A 22430-nucleotide genomic window follows, 5' to 3' on the forward strand; every position below is an offset into this window, starting at 1 on the left:
CGGTTGAAAACGTCTATGTACGATGACGTATGCGCGTGACGTCAATCGTTGAAACGGAAGTATTCGGACCCATTGGATCCAATACAAAAAGCTCTGTTTTCATCTCAAAATTCCACAGTATTCTGGACATCTGTATTGGTGAATCTTTTGCAATTTGTTTAATGAACAATGAAGACTGCAAAGAAGAAAGTTGTAGGTGGGATCGGTGTATTAGCTGCGGACTACAGCAACACAACCAGGAGGACTTTGATATGGATAGCAGACGCGCTAGCCGGCAACCTCACCTTGACTTCCTCCGTCTCCGGGCCGCCGACCGCATCTATGATCGTCACTCCGTCGATCGCTGGAACGCAGGTGAGCACGGGTGTTGATGAGCAGATGTGGGCTGGCGTAGGTGGAGAGATAATGTTTTTAGCATAGCTCTGTGAGGTCCTGTTGCTAAGTTAGCTTCAATGGCGTCGTTAGCAACAGCATTGTTAAGCTTTACCAGGCTGGAAAGCATTAACCGTGTATTTACAGGTCCATGGTTTAATAGTATTGTTGATTTTCTGTCTATCCTTCCAGTCAGGGGTTTATTTATTTTGTTTCTATCTGCATTTAAGCCCGATGTGCTATCACGTTAGCTCCGTAGCTAAAGAGCTTCGCCAATGTATTGTCGTGGAGATAAAAGTCACTGTGAATGTCCATTTCGCGTTCTCAACTCCCATTTTCAAGAGGATATAGTATCCGAGGTGGTTTAAAATACAAATCCGTGATCCACAATACAAAAAGGATAAAGTGTGGAATCCAATGAGCCCTTGTACCTAATTATGGTCATAGCTAAAAAATATACGTCCTGCACTGCACTCTAGTCCTTCACTCTCACGTTCCTCATCCACAAATATTTCATCCTCGCTCAAATTAATGGGGTAATCGTCGCTTTCTCGATCCGAATCGCTCTCGCTGCTGGTGTAAACAATGGGGAAGTGTGAGGAGCCTTTCAACCTGTGACGTCACGCTACTTCCGGTACAGGCAAGGCTTTTTTTTAATCAGCGACCAAAAGTTGCGAACTTTATCGTCGATGTTCTCTACTAAATCCTTTCAGCAAAAATATGGCAATATCGCAAAATGATCAAGAATGACACATAGAATGAATGGATCTGCTATCCCCGTTTAAATTTAAAAAATTCATTGCAGTAGACCTTTAAGTAACATATGTTTAATATTTGATATTTGCTCCACAATAACACTCTCCATGCAGTTGACCTGACAATTAAATACAAATAATATATTCAAAATGTTTATTACAGTCAGCAAGCAGCATGGTGGTTTTGGTATTACTCAAACTTTACATATATATTTATACATATATATGTTTGTCATCGATAAAACACAGTATTTTAGGGAACACTAATTTTCTGCTTACCATCACCTTATTCTTTTTCCCCAAATACATGCACATCAACAATAAAATAGCACTTATAACATGAATCAAACAAAAACGTGCACACACCATCACTCTCACATACACTTTATTGTAGCAACCGTGCAGAAACCATGCCTGCGTATTTAAAGTTCCATGCACTCCATGCTGTCTTGGTTTGTTGTAATAGTTACAGTTACACTCATCGTAAAATCAGAATATAAATCTACGTGGGTTTTTTTTTTTTAAATTGTTGCAGCCATGCATACAATACACAATACGTAGTGTGTAGTCGCGTCTCAAAAGGACCACTTCAGTCAGTACAAGTATATCGTGTTCACTTAGTGTGTAGCGCTGTCATGAATCCATTACTGCACTTACTGGAAACTCACTGTAACTGCACTTCAAAGTGTAAGAATGGCAGAGTGCCAATGAAAAAATACAAGCATTGTTAAAAGATAAGGTAGTGCTAGCGTTGCCAGATGTACGATAATTATAATATTTGGACGATCATTTCACCCTCCGTATGATCAATAGTTCGCAATATCCTAGAATATATGATAAATTGACCCTGGAAACACACACACTGCAGCTAAAAGTGTGCATTCACTCACCTTCTTATTTACAACCAGGTGGGGGCGCTGTGTATTTAAAGGTAAAACTGCATTATTAAGCTACATGGTAGCACTATATAGTCAGCACACACTACTAAGCATTAGTAAATACTGAATTCATCATTTATAAAGCATATTTTGACATTACTACTCATTAGTATATAGTTTATATAAACATTTTTAAATGTTTTATATATATTAATAAGCTCATCTCTAAATGGTGGCATTTTTATACTTTTTAATTCAGCTTTTCTACATTATATTTAAGTATTGTCAATGGTTCGTTAGACCATGTGGAACAGAGGTGTCACACTTCTTTTACTGAAGGCCACATTGCAATTATGGCTGCCATCTGAGGACCGTTTGAAACAGTGAATGTTTATGAATGGTTACACAATTTGCATAGGAAACTTTTCGGTTATATCTTTTTACTTACAGGTTGATGAATATCTCGCTTTAAAATCACAAGTCAAGTTGACAAGCAGATATTTAAATATACATTTTTGAGAACCAAAAACAATGCCTGGAACATCTTGTTGCATGCATGGTCAGATACTATTAAAGTGTAAAACATATGCAGTACATTTGTATGTCAAAATTCAAGGAGTTAATACATTTAGCCAGAAAATGTCCCCCCCCCTCAGCCTTTTGTAGGCCACATAAATGTTGTGCAGGGCCACAGTAAACATTTTTGGCTGGCCAGATCTAGCACCCAAGCCTTGAGTTTGACACCTGTGATTCAGAACGTATGTAAATAGGACTTTTAATATTCACTCTAGACATTTATACATGCACTTACAGTATTCAGACATGTACTAGTGGTTATATTTATAAACTGCATACTAATGAGTATTCATGTCGAAAGTACTGTAAAAGTGCACCGGTAGTTAAGCCGCACCCACCAAATTTTAGAAGAATTAAATATTTTAGCGGCATCAGACTAGAAGCCGCAGATATGTAACGGTATGAAAGATTTTCAATCAATCAATCAATGTTTACTTATATAGCCCTAAATCACGAGTGTCTCAAAGGACTGAATTTGCATTTTATAAATGTTTATTTATATACTTTGTTTCTAAATGGTGTCTGTAACACGGCAGTAAAACGGATGACCAAACAAAACAGAAGTCATCGTTATGGACCGACTAGCTGCGGAAAATATCTCTTCAAACAGCTAAACAGACTCAATAACTCCATGGTGACGTGTGGTGAATTTATGAAACTGAATAAATACAAAAATAATGCAATTGTAAGTTAATAATACTAACACTTGTAAAACAGGTTAGCATGTTCGCTAATACTAACGACGCTAGCTTTAATACATTGCGATAGCATGTACTAATATGCATGAAAACACTTCTACAGACATCACACATGGGACGGTTCAGTCAACATGAATTGTTTTACTTATATTGTAAACTTACAAATGTTGCTTGGAGTGATGAATGAAGAATCTGTTTGAGCAGAAACGCTATGGACGAATACTTTCGGTACGAAACAGTAAGTACATTTTAAACCCGCAGAATCGGCAGTGAGCGAACTGGCGCCATAGCACAATCACTTTTCAGTGTCTCTGTTGGCGGAATACGAAAACTATTTGTTGAATTATGGCTTAAATTACCTGCACTGTTTGCTCAGCCGCAGGGTCCAAAGCGTTGGAAAAAAGTAGGCATAGTCTGGAAAATACGGCAGTTTTTCTAAGTGTTACAGCTACACTGTAACAGCGTGAGGTGACGATGGTACTGAATAAGTAAAATCAGGCAGATTACTGTACGTACAACCATTTGAAGAGACTGGTGCAATAACTATCCATCTGGCAACGCTAGTTAGTGCTTCATTCTATTTCTACCTCAAGTCGAGGCACAGGCAGAAATACATATAATATACAATTATAAAAATATAAATGTTACACTTTTTTAAATTAAATAGATAACATAAAAATACTGTAATCTTTTCTTTTTTTTTTGGCAAAATGTTTATCAGTATATACAACATATATTTTTTTGTTCATCTTTACAATATTTGAAATGATTATTTGTGAGTTAAATTATGTGCGTATTATTTATTTATTAACACGCACCATCTAACTGATCTATTCATTCTTCATTGCTTCTCCTTAAAGCTGAAATCACAAACCAGTGAGAGATGGTCTGAAGGGTACCTGAAGGATGGGAGCCTGTTTGGACCAATCTCTTCCTCCGAAGGGAAGTCCAAGACCGCATCCACGGTAAGCAAGTCCTGAGTGTACCAAATATAGTCCAGAGTCGCGCAGCACTCCCCTGTGGGGCGAATCTTCCACGTCGTGTACCGTGGTTCTGTCAAACTGTTTTGGCTGAGTTTCTTGTAGGCGGAGTCTAAACCAAGAGGAGAGGTGAGAAAATGGCGGTACACGTCCTCAGTCGGGACGGCATTAAAATCCCCACAAATGATGAGAGGGACTTGGGAGTTGGGGCCGTCCGATGTTCTGACCGCGTGTTTCTGGACCACGTTTTGGACTTGACGCAAGAGGTCTGAGCCCTGGGCGCTGCGCAGCCACTCCCAGCCGGCACGTGCCTTCAGGTGAGTCACGGCCACACACACGCGCCTCCTTGTGCTTCGACAGCGCAGCATCACCACCAAAGCAACCTGGAACGGACACAGCGGTGTGTGAGAAAGTCTCAAAATACCACATTGTGTCGTCAAGAGGGTTCTACACACCTGATTGGTCGGAATCCTCATAGCGGACAGCTGTAGGCTCACACAGTCCAAAAACTCGAAACGGGACTCGTCGAAAAAGAGCGCACAACCGTCGGGGCCGTTGTTGCCCTCCACGTCTAAACACGGCGACCAAGGTTTAGGACAGAACATGCTTCTGTAACCCAGGCGGGCCAGAATGGGCTGAAAGGTATCAAAGTAGTGGTCCACTTCCTGCAGACACAGGATGTGCGGTCGGTAGGTGAGGATCTCCTCCAAGATCAGATACTTCCTTCGGGACCAGCTGAGAGCCTCCAGGGGACACTGCACAAAACTGTCAAGTCCTTCACCGAGAGCTGACGATAAAGAGACCAGAAGTCAGTGTCAGCGATTAAACATTAAAAAATGTTGGGTTAAAAAATAACCCAATTTTAACCCAACTGCTGGTTCAGAAAAGGACAAACCCCTTATTTGAGTTATTTTAAGTCATTTTAGGTTAATTTTCTCAACCTGACTTTTGCATTGAATTATTTAACCAAAAAGTTGAGTTATGATAACTTAATATTGGGTTATTCCCAACCAAACTATTGGGTTGAATTATTTAACCCAAAGGTTGAGTTATGATAACTTAATGTTGGGTTATTCCCAACCAAACTATTGGGTTGAATTATTTAACCCAAAAGTTGAGTTATGATAACTTAATGTTGGGTTATTCCCAACCAAACTATTGGGTTGAATTATTTAACCCAAAAGTTGAGTTATAATAACTTAATGTTGGGTTATTCCCAACGAAACTATTGGGTTGAATTATTTAACCCAAAAGTTGAGTAACGCTAACTCAATGTTGGTTGATTCATAACCCAACTATCGGGTTGAATGTATTTAACACAAAAGCTGAGTTATGCTCACTACAATGTTGGGTTATTCCCAGCCCAACTATTGGTGTTGCACAATTTAGCGCTACTTGACCCAATAGTTGGTTAAAAATTATCAATTTTACTGCTGGTTTGTCCTACTCCTTCCCAACTACTGTACAAAATGATTTTTATTCCATTAAAATATACTCGAAAGCAAGATATGAGTAACATTTCTTACAAAAATTGCCGTGTATGGTCATGGTAGTTCTAAATATCGATATCGCCAATACTAGATCTTTATGCTCTAATATCGATTCTCAAATCAAAATATCTATACTTTTGATACTTTAGTTCAAAGGTGTCTAAACGTTTTCCACCAAGCGGCCGCATGCTGAAAAGTCAAAGTATGCAAGGGCCAAGTTGGTATTTATTTTATTTTAAAAAATGCTAAAAACAGATATTGTGTCAGCTTTGTATTATAGTGACTAAGTATATTATTTTTAGTTACATTTTGTTATTACATACCAATTGTTTTGCTTTTTTCTTACATTTTACTGTTGCTTTTTTTTCCATGTAAGGATAGAATAAAAAATATATATAAAGTAATACGATTGTGTAACTGCATAACCTAATATGTCAACATTATTGCCTCTACCAAAATATTTATGTTCAGTTGCACATTCAACAGTGTTTATTATGGTTGTTGTCATTTTTCAAACTAGTATTATTTCATTTTTTAAAGAACTAACTAAACTTTGTTTACATTTTAAGTATATTTGATTTTGAGAGCTTCTAATATTTTAGATCAGGGGTATCTAAAAAGGGCCACATGCTGAAAAGTCAAGCATGTGGAGGCCATTTTAATATTTATTTACTTTTAAAAAATGATAAAAACACACACACACATATATATATGTATATATATGTATATATATATATGTGTATATATATATATATATATATATATATATATATATATATATATAAAAAATTAAAGACAAAACTTTGTGTTATAGGTGACTACATATATTATCATTATTTATTAGTTTATAATGTTCAGCTTTTTCTCATTACGTTACGATTTTTTTATTTATTTTTTTAGATCGATTGGTTATTATTTGAAAATACACAATAGACACATATTTTTGTAAGTATCGGATCGGTATCGCCAATACCAGCCTGAATTTTACTTTGACTTAGACTTCCTTTTTATTGTCATTCAAATTTGAACTTTACAGCACAGATAAGAAAGAAATTTCGTTACATAAACTCATGGTAGTGCAGGATAAAAAAGCAATATGGTATCGGATCGGAAATACAATTAGTGGTATCGCACATCACTAGTGCATTTACGCACAGCATGAAACATCGCGTGGACAAGGATGAGGTGAAAAAGGAGTGATAAAAACACGTCTTTCTGTGACCGCGTCAGAGAACGTTAAAAAGTGTTCTGCGTCACACTCTCAAAACGACGGTACGTTCAAGGACTGCTGAACAGAGTAGGACGCCACAACGCCCGCCGAATCAATGCAAACTAAACAAACTAATGGGCCTCCTAACAGGAAGACGTGTGCGTGCTTGTCTGACATGAAGATTTTGGATGATGGGCAAAATAAAAAAAACTACAGTTCCCCTTTACAGACAACATCAACTTAAGTGCAATATTGGCAGCATGGAAACATGGTGACTGACAAACTCGTCACCTGGCATAAATGGAACACAAATAGAAAGAACATGAGACGTGAAATGTCATCTCTGACTCAACTGCTCCACCTGTGCCACGTCATCAAGAACCAGACACAAATGACCACTTTGTGCTTCTCATTGGTTGTCACCATGGTAACGAGGCCCATACTTCTGCGTGAGACCCTACTTGGGAGCATAATAACCTTTACTACTAGTTTTATTTCAGCACTGCAGAGACAGTGTGGCACACAAGAGCTAGGTATTAATAAGAATACTTCTGTCAGTACCTTTGAATAAGTACACTGTACACACTGTGCAACATTATTCGGCTTGTGGGCAATGCGCTACAGCACTTTATAATAACTGATTCTTCATTTCCTCTCCGAAAATTATTTTAACTGACCTGGTCTTTGGTTGTGATCCTGGTCTGTGTCTGTATTTTTAGCCTTTTCTATTTTTATTTCTACTTGAAGCCATTGGCTATAATCTGACATATTTACATACAGTATTTTTCGGACCATACAGCGCACCGAAGGCGCACCGCGCAGGTCTATTTTCACACACAAGGCACATCGTATTATACGGCGCGTTGAAGAGGTCATATTATGAATTTTTTTCTACATTTAAAACACTTCCTTGTGGTCTACATAACATGTAATAGTGGTTCTTTGGTCAAAATGTTGTATAGATTATGTTTTCAAGTCCTTTTCTGACCGTCTCTTCAGGATGCAACGTTTTGTGGGCGGTCTTATTTACGTGGCTCCACTTCAACAGCGTCTTCTCCCCGTCATCTTTGTTGTACCGGTAGTTTTTAGCGCTTCCGTAGCAGATATAAGTTAGAACTGTACGCTACTTTATATTAGAAATGGCAACAGCGGAGGATGAATGCCTCACAACAAGACGATGGAGAAAGAGAAGCTTATTGACTACGGCGCAAACTACAATGGCGGACGTGTGCACATTTTTGGGACTTTTGCAGATTCCAAGTATACATTAGCAGGTACCAATAGGTAAGAAAAGTTGGTTTTGCATAATACTGTGAACAAAACGGCAGATAATGTCTCCTAAAAGGTGCCATTATGGTGTCCTTGTACATACACCATAATAATACCCGTATGTTGAAGCACAGTACGTCTGACTACGGTAACCAAAATGCGCAGACGTTCCATTAGGCGGTGCGGCTTCGTAGCTTACCAAACTCGTACTAAAACATTTTGACACATTTTTGAGCGCCATATGTAATGTTCTATATCCTCAATGAAACATCAAAGCTTTGGGCTTGCTTGCTTACGGATACTTGCTAGCGTCATGTATTGAACAGGCGTAAAAAAACAGCAATCCTCACATATCTCTTGTGTGTGACTGCCATCTACTGGTCACACTTATCATTACACCATATACCAAATAAAATTGCTTCAAGGTTGGTAAGCACAACTAGAATGAATCTGTACATAAGGCGCACAAAAATAAAAGGATTTTAAGTGCGCCAAAAAACAAGGTATACTGTGTATATGTTCATATATATGTTCTGTCCGTATTTGTCAAATGGTGGAGCACATGTCCCTTACCTTGTGCCAGAATGTTCCACTGCATGACTCGAATAGCGCTGCTGTCGCCATCGCTTTGCGATATGAAAGTTCTGTGGTAGCGCGGTGGTCCGTCTCTGAGGGCCTCTTCGCACTGCTGCAGCACCCCCACGAGATCCAGGGGACTAACTGGGGACCCCTTCTGCTCCTGCACGACCAGGTAAAACACGTATAAACCACACTTCAAAGTCAGAGTAAGCGTAAGTAACTGTTGTTGGAGTTCAGAAGACAACCTGGCAGAAATCTGAATCGAGCGTTGTGTCCGCAGGCTGGTGAGGTTCCCGGTGGGTCAGAGGGAGGGGGGCCCGATGGCTACTGCTGAGAGTGTGAGCCAACGTGCTGTACAGCCTGGCGGGCCCTATACCCATTGGATAACCTGGTAAGAAAGCCACAAATTGTTAGTGCCCTTGCATGCTTTACACTGAAAATATTCAATTTATTGTTCTGTATGATTTATTTGTGAGTTCCAACTGTACTGGTCCACATTACTCATGAATAAGAAGATTGGTATCAGTCGATGTTTCTACAAAAGTATGTGATCACCATTGTTGATCAATACCTTTTAATGCTGATCACAAACGCAGATCCCCTCTTGCTGATATCGTATTTATCCTCAGTCACCCCGGCTGACAAGTTAGCAGAAAATGATGTGTGTCCAGACACAGTGTGCAGCCGATCCCCTAAATTAATAATAATCCTCTCCATTTTGGCAGCTAAATATAATAAATATCATTATCAAGTATTGGGCTGAGGCTAAACATGTTACACATCGAGACCAAGCAGGAGCAGGCGAGTTAAGAGCTAAGCTAACCACTAAGATAGCTAGAAACAACACCAAGAAATAAGTGCTTTAAGAAGTGTAGATGGAGCCAAATTACAGAAGATAATTAACAGGAAACTAACAAGTAGATTATTAAGAGTTAGAGAGGATAATATAACAACAACTGTTGGAGTGTCAGCATTGTCACGGTCAAAGGGCTGACAAGTTTCAGAAAATGACAAGAGTGAGACCTTAGTGGAATGATGCGTTCAAAAATGTTTTTCTTTTTTTTTAAAACACCGATTTGGCCTGTTTTAACGTCGACTTATACTTAGGACTGATGTCCTCACCTCCATCAGCTGTCTCTGGACTGTGGCCTTCTAATGCTAGTCTTAATAACCAGAAATTACAAAACCATCTCCATTTTTTTCTGCTGGCTCTTCTGTCTCATCCTCTATCTCTGTGTTCTCAATTTGTATCTCTTCTACATCTCTGTCCTTACTGTCCTCCATCTCTTCTGACTTCTCTTCATCTTCCAATGTTGCCAACACCTCAGTAATGAAAGTAGCTACTGACTGTCATAAAGGTTGCTCGATGACATCATTGCCTCGGCTACCTATTCAGTCTCATTAGATTCAGTTCTAGATTTGTCATGACCTCACATGACAATTTGGATTTTATTAGTAGTTTCTGTATGATTTCCAGCGCTCTTATGTTTGTTTTCCACTTAATGTTTGCCTCCACTTTTCTTGTCTGAGCGCTGGCTCCCTCATCCGTCCCTCGTCAGGATGCTTTTTATGCCAGCCCTGTCCTCTGGATCATTTTTGCTTTGTTTATTTGCTTCCATGCTGCATAGCTTTCACTTTGCTTCCTCTGCACTATTGCTTTTATTTTGTTGATGAATACATTCTTCTTACACTTTGCCTATTGTCTCTGCATCTTGGGTTCCAGACCAACAACGATCATCACCAAAACGTAACAAAATTATCTTTTTATTGTAGTATTTTGGTTGTATAGTAATCCCTCGTTTATCACATCTAATTAGTTCTGGGCCTGACCGTGGTAAATGTATGTTCGTAGGATTCCTATTATTAAATTGAATATTTTCTTTAAGCATAAAAACTTGTCTATGACTTTCTTAATGTTTTTTTAACAATACTACAGCCTTCATATAGTCACATTTCCACTTATTTTACTCAATATAGCAGCTTTAAGTCGGACGTGCAGGTTCTCAGCATGACAATTACATGAAAATTCTTGCATCTTTTAATTAATTCCTCTAAACTAGAATTGGGTTTTGATGTTCTAAGAAGTTGTTCTGCCAAAAGTTGGTCAACTTGATAGTCAACAAGCTAGCGCCGACATTAGCCGTTTTGTTTGCATTGGGTGGTGCATTGTTCAGGTTTTTTTTGATCGACATCGAGCATGTTAAAGGCTCACCAATGTGGAGATGTGTTATTGATGAGACAGGAAATGCAGCTAATGTGCATCAACAGTTTTAATGTCCACTTAACTAGAAAAACTGGCATGTAAACGATAGCTCTGTTGGCATGGAAACAGAAGTTACTTTTGAGAATATCTATCATGATCACGTACATGTACTTCATTTAGGTCAACAATATTAAAAATTTGCATACGAAAAAAAAGACTATGAAATTGTGAAAGAAGCCGCAACATTTTAAGCATTATGCGGCGTCTGTATAAATGTTTAATATTTTACCTTTACTATTACCACAACAACAGCCATGTTTGTCAATCAAAACATTTGATCTAAAAGGGCAACATTTTTGATTCAGCTTCCCTTCAATTTTTGCTTATGTTATCACCATATTTCTACACAATGCACATTGCTGCCACACTTTTTGAACACTGGTACAACTAGTTTATAATATCAGCTACAATAATAATCTTAACAGCCACATCCAGCAGGCGTAACTCATTGACAAAAAGCAGCAGCTTTGAAACATGACATACACAAACATAATGTGGATTAGCATAAAAACATGACCAACAACTAACTATCTTACCCATTGTTTCCATTATGTCCACTGTGTGTTCAAGATGGTTCTTTTTCCAAGTCCTGTTGTAAAGTTCAGTAAATTACGTGTAGCGTAGCAGAGGCTGTCCAGAAGAGTGAGCAGATATCTGACTTAACAGCGTTTACTGCAGCCTATAAAGCCTCGGAGGGCGGAGACAACATTAGGAAATTGTGATGTCATCCAACAAAAGGCAAGGTCACATGACAGTGATTTAGGACATTTCAATTTCTTATTTAACTCTCATTGTAATGTGCTAGTTGTTTTTTTCACTTTACTCATTGTAACAATTGTAGTGTTTTTTAATTCAACTAAATTTAAATGAGTTCAATAAAAAAAAATAAAAAATGATGTAACATTGAGTATTATTTAATTTACCTAACTTAAATTATTTCTTTATTTAACTCACTGAAACTTTGTAGTGCAACTGTATTTACAGGCATGTTTATTTCATTTTTTAGGAACATAAAAGGAAAATTATATATTTACTTTACACTTCTCAAAAACATTTGATTGTGTAGGTGTGCCTAATGTTGTGACAGTTGTTGATGTGACAAATGTTTAACAGAGTTTTACATTTTTACACTGCATTTTCTTATTTAATTGAGTCATCAGTTTTTTAATGTATTTGATATTTCTAATAGATGTATTTAATTTTTCTTTTAAATTAAGTTGCATCTATTTATGTTTAATAAATGCACTGTTTTTTTTCCTAATTCTTTGAAAAATACTTTTAAACTGCACTATTATTTAATTAAATTGTCAAAGTTTTTCAATGTATTTAACATTTTATAGACGCAGTTCTTGGATTTCTATTTCATGTATTTTTTTTGTTTATATTTTTGTTGTACTTATCCTATTTCCCGTCCAAAGTATTTCTCACCCCCTCCACTTTTGTTACATATTTTAAAGCAAAGTATCTCATTCTGAGGGTTATATTTTGCTGAGTAAATTGCTATTAACCAAGTTTATTTAATGAAAGTATATTATTGAGAATTCTTTTTTGTCTTTGTACTCTAATTAGATTCTCAGGAAGACTGAGTCATACATGCCAAAGATGTTATAAGTTCAATAATAGTATACTGTCTCATGACAACAATTGTCTGCATGTCATGAGGGAATGCGTGCGTATTCTTGGTTGTTGATTAAGCAACGACTTCCTTTGTGCTGAGCAACTCCCTTTTATTCAGGGAGTGTATTTTTCCAAAGTACATGACAAATGTTTCACAGACACTAGAATAGAACACTTCTGAACTGCAGAAATAGGAACAACTTAGCACAGTTCCTACAGTAACCCTTGACTTTATTGCCACATGACGAAATTTGTGCAGAATGTTAATTTTCGATAGTGCTTACCCTCATTTAGATCATGGGTGAGCTGCAGCCTATCCCAGGTGACCTCGGGTGAAAGGTTCTGATATGCTAGCACTGCACTGAATGTGACCGGAGCCAACCTAGCCAAGAAGATTACTCAAAATGTAAATAATGTGAAACATAAATTACTTTTGCTGCGATCAATAATATGTAACAGAAGACACAAATTACAAAACCCAAAACCAGTGAAGTTAGCACGTCGTTTAATTCGTAAATAAAAACAGAATACAATGATTTGCAAATCCTTTTCAAAGACAAGATATTTAATGTTCGAACTGAGAAACTTATTTTTTTTTTGCAAATAATCATTAACTTAGAATTTAATGGCAGCAACACATTGCAAAAAAGTTGGCACAGGGGCATTTTTACCACTGTTACATGGCCTTTCCTTTTAACAACACTCAGTAAACTTTTGGGAACTGAGGAGACCAATTTTTGAAGCTTTTCAGGTGGAATTCTTTCCCATTCTTGCTTGATGTACAGCTTAAGTTGTTCAACAGTCCGGGGGTCTCCGTTGTGGTATTTTAGGCTTCATAATGCGCCACACATTTTCAATGGGAGACAGGTCTGGACTACAGGCAGGCCAGTCTAGTACCCGCACTCTTTTACTATGAAGCCACGCTGTTGTACCACGTGGCTTGGCATTGTCTTGCTGAAATAAGCAGGGGCGTCCATGAAAAAGACATTGTTTGGATGGCAACATATGTTGCTCCAAAACCTGTATGTACCTTTCAGCATTAATGGTGCCTTCACAGATGTGTAAGTTACCCATGCCTTGGGCACTAATACACCCCCATACCACCACAGGTGCTGGCTTTTAAACTTTGCGCCTATAACAATCCGGATGGTTCTTTTCCTCTTTGTTCCGGAGGACACGACGTCCACAGTTTCCAAAATCAATTTCAAATGTGGACTCGTCAGACCAGAGAACACTTTTCCACTTTGCATTAGTCCATCTGAGATGAGCTCGGGCCTAGCGAAGCCGGCGGCGTTTCTGGGTGTTGTTGATAAATGGCTTTCGCTTTGCATAACATGCACTTACAGATGTAGTGACGAACTGTAGTTACTGACAGTGGTTTTCTGAAGTGTTCCTGAGCCATGTGGTGATATCCTTTACACACTGATGTCGGTTTTTGATGTAGTACCGCCTGAGAGATCGAAGGTCATGGGCATTGGTTTTCGGCCTTGCTTCATGGGCATTGGCGCTTACGTGTAGTGATTTCTCCAGATTCTCTGAACCTTTTCATGATATTACGGACCGTAGATGGTCGAATCCTTAAATTCCTTGCATCATGCATTTGTTCACAAAGTGGTGACCCTTGCCCCATCCTTGTTTGTGAATGACTGAGCATTTCATGAAAGCTGCTTGTATACCCAATCATGGCACCCACCTGTTCCCAATTAGCCTGTTCACCTGTGGGATGTTCCAAATAAGTGTTTGATGAGCATTCCTCAACTTTCTCAGTCTTTTTTGCCACTTGAGCCAGCTTTTTTGAAACATGTTGCAGGCATCAATTTCCAAATGAGCAAATATTTGCAAAAAATAACAGTTTTCCAGTTCGAACATTAAATATCTTGTCTTTGCAGTCTATTCAATTGAATATAAGTTGAAAAGGATTTGCAAATCATTGTATTCTGTTTTTATTTACCATTTACACAATGTGCCAACTTCACTGGTTTTGGGTTTTGTACATCAAACAATAATATCAAATATCCAACAATACAGTAGATCAGTGATTCTCAAACTGTGGTAGGTACTCGGGCTCCATCTAGTGTACAACAAAAATCACTTTATTGATATTCAAACACAGTGTCACTGTTCAAACTGTGTGTAATGTTACAGCGGCCAAAAACATTAAATATACTTGTTAAATAAAACCTCTGCCTTGTTTTAATTAATATTAAGGCGTACTATGCTACTGTATTTTAATGTTGGTCATTATGGTAGTACTTAAAGAGCCAATGTTTTCTGAGATGGTACTTTGTGTAAAAAGTTTCAGAACCACTGCAGTTGATCATCGCATTTGGCCCACATATTCAAGTATTTTAAGTTTTAAACTTGAATTTGGAATAACATTTAATGGTGAATTGAATGAAAAATGTATTTGATCAACATTTTTCAGCGAAAAGGTTTGTATACTGTATGCCAAAAGACGCTGGGGGCGTGTAACGTAACCCCTATAAATAGCTCGGATCCACAGTTTTATTTTGTTACTAATATAGCATTAATATAACAACTTCTGGTGACTATTACAGTACCATTTAAATTGTGAAACTATGCAATTTGAAAGGCTAATTAGATAAAATGTATAAAAAATAAATCAAACACATAATACATGAGAAAAACATTTCTAACAAGGTGGTAACAACCATTGGAGTTTGTTTTGAGAAAAAGTGGAAAACTAAAAGCATGAATGAAAAAAAATAGTTCATTATTAAAAAATTTAAAAATTGGTGCATTAAAATAAATAAATAAATAATGCAATGCATTGACCAAAAAGGGTAGTTGGGACAAAGCAACAAGACAAAATGGGAAGTCACGACAACAAAAACAGACTGTCGTCACAATTAACGGGTTGAATTTTCTTGAGTTACTGTAGAATTAAAAAATATAAATATATAAAATAGTAAACTTATAGGCAGTAAACCTGGCCATCATCCTTAAGCAAATCTTTTATTTAAGTCGATGGCTTTATGGGATGCAGAATGACTAGGTGACATTTTAATTAAGGGACATATGGATTTCGGATTCGATCCTGGGCTCGGGATCTTTCTGTGTGGAGTTTGCATGTTCTCCCCGTGACTGCGCCGGTTCCCTCCCACCTCCAAAGACATGCACCTGGGGATAGGTTGATTGGCAACACTAAAATGGCCCTAGTGTGTGAATGTGAGTGTGAATGTTGTCTGTCTATCTGTGTTGGCCCTGTGATGAGGTGGCAACTTGTCCAGGATGTACCCCGCCTTCCGCCCGAATGCAGCTGAGATAGGCTCGAGCACGCCCCCGCGACCCCGAACGGGACAAGCGGTCGAAAATGGATGGATGGATTTCATCATGATACATAGGGCTGGGTGTAAAACAATATCAATATATATCGCGATATAGACACGTAATCGATACCAATAAAAAATGCGTTCGATAGACCGTATGTTTTTTGGTCAAAAGAAACCAAAAAGAATGAAGCATGGTTGGTTGCACGAACAAAGGCACTCACAGTCTGGTAACCTCGTAAAACATGAAATTGGTCAGTGAGCAATGGGAGGGACACGCTAAACAGCCAATCACGTAACAGTATTAATTATCAGGTTCGGTCTTGCTGTTGATTCTTTGCACAAAGTGAGAAGAGAAAGTGAAAATGCTGCAGAGAGAACTTGTCGATTAAAAAGGGAAAATCACCTCGACAGTATGGCAGTTTTTTAGTCCTTCGCCACGCTCATCTTTTATTGTCAACCCTTGTCCGTTTGCTATTCTGATGTACGGAAACAACAGGTAGGACGATATATATTTAACAAATAACAATATAACAAATGTGCTACTTTAAAATAATATGGTGGTCCAATAATATTGAAATAATATTTACCGCATAACATAAATGTATTTGCATACTTAAATAAGAATAACAGAGCAAATAAATGTTACACAGACCATGTAACTTTCTGGCGGTAGACCTACAAAAAATTGTTCTCAGGTTTCTCTGTTTACATTTTCAGACTTTGCACTATTTTGTTACATTTTTTAAGCATTTCTTATATAGTCCTGATTTTTGCACCTTCATTTCCAGAGTGTATTGTGATTTTAGAATTTTGTTTACATTGAGTGAGCGTTTTGCATGGTTGTGTTGACATTTCCTTTCTTTTCTGCCTTGATAGTGGAGGGGTTTATACTCATAGAAAGGTTACATTTAACTTTCTGGCGGTAGACCTACAAAAAATTGTTCTCAGGTTTCTCTGTTTACATTTTCAGACTTTGCACTATTTTGTTACATTTTTTAAGCATTTCTTATATAGTCCTGATTTTTGCACCTTCATTTCCAGAGTGTATTGTGATTTTAGAATTTTGTTTACATTGAGTGAGCGTTTTGCGTGGTTGTGTTGACATTTCCTTTCTTTTCTGCCTTGAAAGTGGAGGGGTTTATACTCATAGAAAGGTTACATTTGAAATAAAACATTTTAACATTTGATATTTTTCTTCTGGTTCATATTTTCCGTAGTTCATAAAAAATATCAATAATCATCGATATCGACCAATACAAAAATACTTTTTGATACAGTTTTCAGCCATATTCACACCAATTATTAAAGAAGTCTGACATTGTAGTTTATTTGGGTCTCTTGTTGCTTAGCAAGTAGTTAGAGGCTCCTCCGTATGGGACTGACTAATACATTCCTTCGTAAGCAGGCTTTTAACTTGAGTTCATTCGGAGTACCACCTAGGAGACTCAAACAAAAACAATTAACATTGTGGTTTCAAAATCACTCAGTGATCGAGCCCTCATGAGTACTTATTTTGCCTTCCCACCTTTGCACCTTTTGCACGCCCTGTTCTTCCTCTGTTTTGTTTTGAAGTAGCATAGCACCGTGGTTAAAAAGTCAAAGTTCTTGGCTACCAAGACTGACTCGCATGCGGCATGTGTACACACCTTCGTACACACACACACACGTTATCAACCGCAGGTTACCACACACTTGTTAGTCTGTGGCAAGGTAATGTGTAGCAAACGTCACACGGCTGAGGTTTTATGCAGAGAAGTCAGGTTCTGACAACATGTGTGCGTGTGTGAGGGCATTTGCCTCATTCCATGACTGTGAAATGTATGTAGGTCATTTTTTATTCACTGCTATTTTCACTTTTCATGTTAAATCACCAATTTACTCCCTTTTTCCATATTTGATATGTTGCAGCCTTATTTCAAAATGGAATAAATGTATTCTCCTCAGAATTCTATACACAACACTACATAATCAAAACTTGACAAACATTTTTTTTTTATGTTTGCATGTTTATGGGAAAAATGCTAAGAAATCGCATGTACATGCTGTACTGTAAGTATTAAGTCTTGTAACCTTAAATGATACCACACTGATGGCAGACCTATCTCTGGGCAGTTTCAATGTTGTGCATGGAGATGATACCTGGGAAACAAACAAACTTCACACAGAGATGTCCAGATAGAGATTCAAACCAAGATCGACATGCTAACCACTAGGCCACCGTGCCATCCGTAAATATTTTTCAATTCTTTATGGTTAATTTCACAACTGTTAGTTTTTTGTTGTGTTGTTCATATTGTTTCACTGTTGATTTGTGTTGGCATTCTGCCCATGTTAAAACAGTTTGAAAAGCAAAGCCTACAAGTGGGTCTCAAATGGCAATATTGGTGGACAACAGGTAGATACTTCACTGATCCGGAGGGAAGTTCCAGAAAACCGTATTTTCCAGCTTATAGGCTGCAAAATTAATCAAATTTGAATCATGATCACTATTTTGGCTGCCACAATAAAATGAGGGTGATGGTCAGTGATATTAACATTTAAAGGCCTATTGAAACCCACTACTACCGACCACGCAGTCTGATAGTTTATATATCAATGATGAAATCTTAACATTGCAACACATGCCAATACGGCCGGGTTAACTTATAAAGTGCAATTTTAAATTTCCCGCTAAACTTCCGGTTGAAAACGTCTTTGTATGATGACGTATGCGAGTGACGTCACTAGTTAAACGGAAGTATTGGTACACCTTTGAATCCAATACAAAAAAGCTCTGTTTTCATCTCAAAATTCCACAGTATTCTGGACATCTGTGTTAGTGAATCTTTTGCAATTTGTTTAATGAACAATGAAGACTGCAAAGAAGAAAGTTGTAGGTGGGATCGGTGTATTAGCGGCTGGCGGCAGCAACACAACCAGGAGGACTTTGACTTGGATAGCAGACGCGCTAGCCGACGCTAGCCGCCGACCGCACGGATGATCGGGTGAAGTCCTTCGTCCTTCCGTTGATCGCTGGAACGCAGGTGAGCACGGGTGTTGATGAGCAGATGAGGGCTGGCTGGCGTAGGTGGAGCGCTAATGTTTTTATCATAGCTCTGTGAGGTCCCGTTGCTAAGTTAGCTTCAATGGCGTCGTTAGAAACAGCATTGTTAATCTTCGCCAAGCTGGAAAGCATTAACCGTGTATTTACATGTCCAGGGTTTAATAGTATTGTTGATTTTCTGTCTATCCTTCCAGCCAGGGGTTTATTTCTTTTGTTTATATCTGCATTTGAGCCCGATGCTATCACGTTAGCTCCGTAGCTAAAGTGTTTTGCCGATGTATTGTCGTAGAGATAAAAGTAACTGTGAATGTCCATTTCGCGTTCTCGACTCTCATTTTCAAGAGGATATAGTATCCGAGGTGGTTTAAAATACAAATCCGTGATCCACAATAGAAAAAGGAGAAAGTGTGGAATCCAATGAACCCTTGTACCTAAGTTACGGTCAGAGCGAAAAAAGATACGTCCTGCACTGCACTATAGTCCTTCACTCTCACTTTCCTCATCCACGAATCTTTCATCCTCGCTCAAATTAACGCTACTTCCGGTAGGGGCAAGGCTTTTTTTTATCAGCGACCAAAAGTTGCGAACTTTATCGTCGATGTTCTCTACTAAATCCTTTCAGCAAAAATATGGCAATATCGCGAAATGATCAAGTATGACACATAGAATGGATCTGCTATCCCCGTTTAAATAAAAAAATGTCTTTTCAGTAGGCCTTTAAAATGCAGTATCTGCTGCAAATCAAATCAAGCTCTTTCACAACCGCAGCGGCAGAGAACCGGCCTGTAAAGCTTGCGCCCGTCCACGCCAGAGACCATTGTGTGTGAGCAAAACTCCATCACCATGCCGACCTGAAACATTAACATTAGGAGTATTATTATATTAACATTAACCAGGTTACGGTTACTGCAGCCGATCACTTCATTTCACTTCTGTGGAATCTTTAGGACCGCACTGCTGCTGATAGATAGATGGCGACAGGTGTGGACAATATTGGAGACAGACGCATTCGTCCCACTCAAAAAGTATACCGCAAAGGAGAAAATTATTTGATAATGCTTTCATTTTGAAAGCGCAGCACAGCGTCCTGTCACTGGTCGCTCCTTCACTCACCAGCGCTGACTCAGAGTGTTAAGGACGGGAGAGAACATTCAGCAGGCGATCTTTGAGGAATGTTGCCAACAACTTGTTTATAAAGTCCTGCCGTTTGTTTACTGGGATGGTCACTCGACTTTTATTTCAGTGCTAACGTTGTCAGTGTTGCCAATAACATCAACACTAGCTAAGATGTTCCGTCTGCAGACTATAAAGTGACAGCAGCTAGTTGTCAGTGAGGCACAAAGCTTGTGTATTAAATGTGAGAGGTATCACTCCTAATTATTTTTGTTGGCCAAACTGTTGCACTGATCCGCATGGCGTTGTTGGAGAAGAACAAAGCTTGTTTATTAGACTTTATCCTCATTGGCCAACTGCTTTGTGTTTAAAATTGATATCAAAAAGTAAACACCATGTTTTTTACGTTGTGTGTAGTGTTTTTCATGACAGAAAGTTATTACTTAAAACAATAGTTTGTGTGACATAGTGTTTTGTGAATGTTTTGCAGCGTGTAGTTATTTCCCATATGGCATTTGTGCACAAACTCTTTTTGGATCCGTCTGGTTACCACTGTGCCCCCCTATGTTAAACTTATCCCTTGTACTGTTTGTCTCGGCGTTGCACAAACAGGACGAACAGCAAATGGCACTAAAAGGACTAACAGCTTGCCATCGTGCTAAACAAAATCTAAAAACATTTTACCATCGAGTGCCAACATTTCTTGCAGTTCTGGCAAAAACTGCTCCCCATTGGAATTCATGCACGCCCTGCATCTGTGCATGCGTATAAATCCAGGGAATGTGGAAATGTAATTACGCATTGAAGGACTCTTTCACATAAGTTCAATCGTTACACTGAATAACTATATTTTTATATTTTTCTCATGACAAACGATCATTAGGTCAAGCTGAGGTGTCAAATTGATGAGCCGCGGGCCACCCATTAACCGTGGCTGTTTTTTTCATGGCGCTGAAAAAAAGCATCAAAAATGAAAAAATTGAGTTAAAAGCGATCATGTAATGAGAAAAGCTGACATAATGATACTAGTAATGAACAAAAACACAAATATGTATTTAAATATATGGATATCGTTCATCTAGCCGGAATATTACACTATTTATTTACAAATTACATGAAGACGTTCAACCTCCCCAACACTGTTTTATCTAACATAATCAATAGTCGTGATTAATAATCGTGATTACAATATTGATGAAACTGTATCGTGCAGCCCTACTGCAGTCACCAAATTTAGAAAACAAACAATTTTTTTACATACATTAGTTGCACCGGACTATAAGCCGCAGATAAATACCAGTACGATAGATTTTGTAAATATATATTTACATACCTTAATTGTTTCCAAATGATGCCTGTCACACGGCAGTAAAACAGCTGATCAAACAAAATAAAAGTCATTGTGATGGACCGACTAGCTTCTGAAGCTAGCTCTCCAATCAGTTAAACCAGTGGTTCTCAAACTTTTTTTGTCATCCCTCACTTTGGACAAGGGGGAGTTTTCAAGCCCCACCTGCCCCCATCGCCCCAACAGAACGCTAATGCCAAGCTTAACATTTTCAAATTTATCGAACATCAAGTAACATCAAGTTTTATACATTCAAACTCAATAACATAAAATAAAATCAAGTTCAATAATAAATAAAATAACTGTGCAGCTGTGGTATAACTTGCATCAAGTTCAATATCAAATAAAATAACTTGCATCAATTCAATAATAAATAAAACAAAAGTGTTATAACTTGCATCAAGTTCAATAATAAATCAATAAAAGTGTTATAACTTGCATCAAGTTCAATAATAAATCAAATAAAAGTGTCATAACTTGCATCAAGTTCAATAATAAATCAAATAACTTGCATCAAGTTCAATAATAAATGAAAATAAAAGTGCCACTTTGCAATCTTTGCCAAAAAAAGGAGGACAGGGCAAGTGAACATGAGTTTTACAGTACTCCAGCATTAGTGGCTGCAATGAGCCTGTTTTGCACTGCACAGCTTTTCAAATCGGGGTTGCAGGCTTGACACTGCCACTGTTAAAACCTCATTGAATTCGGGGCTGAGCTGCCTTGACGCGAGTGTTTCCCGGTGAATGACACATTGTGTCCAATGCGCATTTGGCGCAACCCTCTTTATTAGAGCTTGCAGCCCGTTTCTTGACTTTGCCATGCGCGCCATCAGAGCAAAAGCCCACACAGTTTTCCCATTTAAGGTCGTGTTCTTTGAGGAAACTGTCCATTATCTTGAACAGCTCATCAGAAGTGGCTCTATTTTTTATGTATTTGCAAAACAGCA

General features: G+C 38.1%; 1 protein-coding gene across 3 annotated transcripts in view; it reads right to left on the reverse strand.

The window, feature by feature from the left end:
- Nucleotides 1–1292: 1292 nt before the first annotated feature.
- LOC133639328 (nocturnin-like) overlaps nt 1293–22430 on the reverse strand; it is a 24775-nt gene continuing 3637 nt past the window's right edge. Inside the window, exons 2-7 of one of the 3 annotated variants that reach the window (XM_062032562.1) lie at nt 12972–13069; nt 11607–11749; nt 9053–9195; nt 8802–8967; nt 4715–5046; nt 1293–4642 (exon numbers count right to left, since the gene is read on the reverse strand). In XM_062032562.1, coding sequence (XP_061888546.1) covers nt 4121–4642; nt 4715–5046; nt 8802–8967; nt 9053–9195; nt 11607–11619 — 1176 coding nt within the window. In that variant the 5' untranslated portion in view covers nt 11620–11749; nt 12972–13069 and the 3' untranslated portion in view covers nt 1293–4120. The remainder of the gene's footprint in view (nt 4643–4714; nt 5047–8801; nt 8968–9052; nt 9196–11606; nt 11750–12971; nt 13070–22430) is intronic. The other 2 variants (XM_062032564.1, XM_062032563.1) reach the window with 2 other exon arrangements.

The sequence above is a fragment of the Entelurus aequoreus genome, linkage group LG22 (assembly GCF_033978785.1).
Source record: "Entelurus aequoreus isolate RoL-2023_Sb linkage group LG22, RoL_Eaeq_v1.1, whole genome shotgun sequence".
Lineage (NCBI taxonomy): Eukaryota > Metazoa > Chordata > Actinopteri > Syngnathiformes > Syngnathidae > Entelurus > Entelurus aequoreus.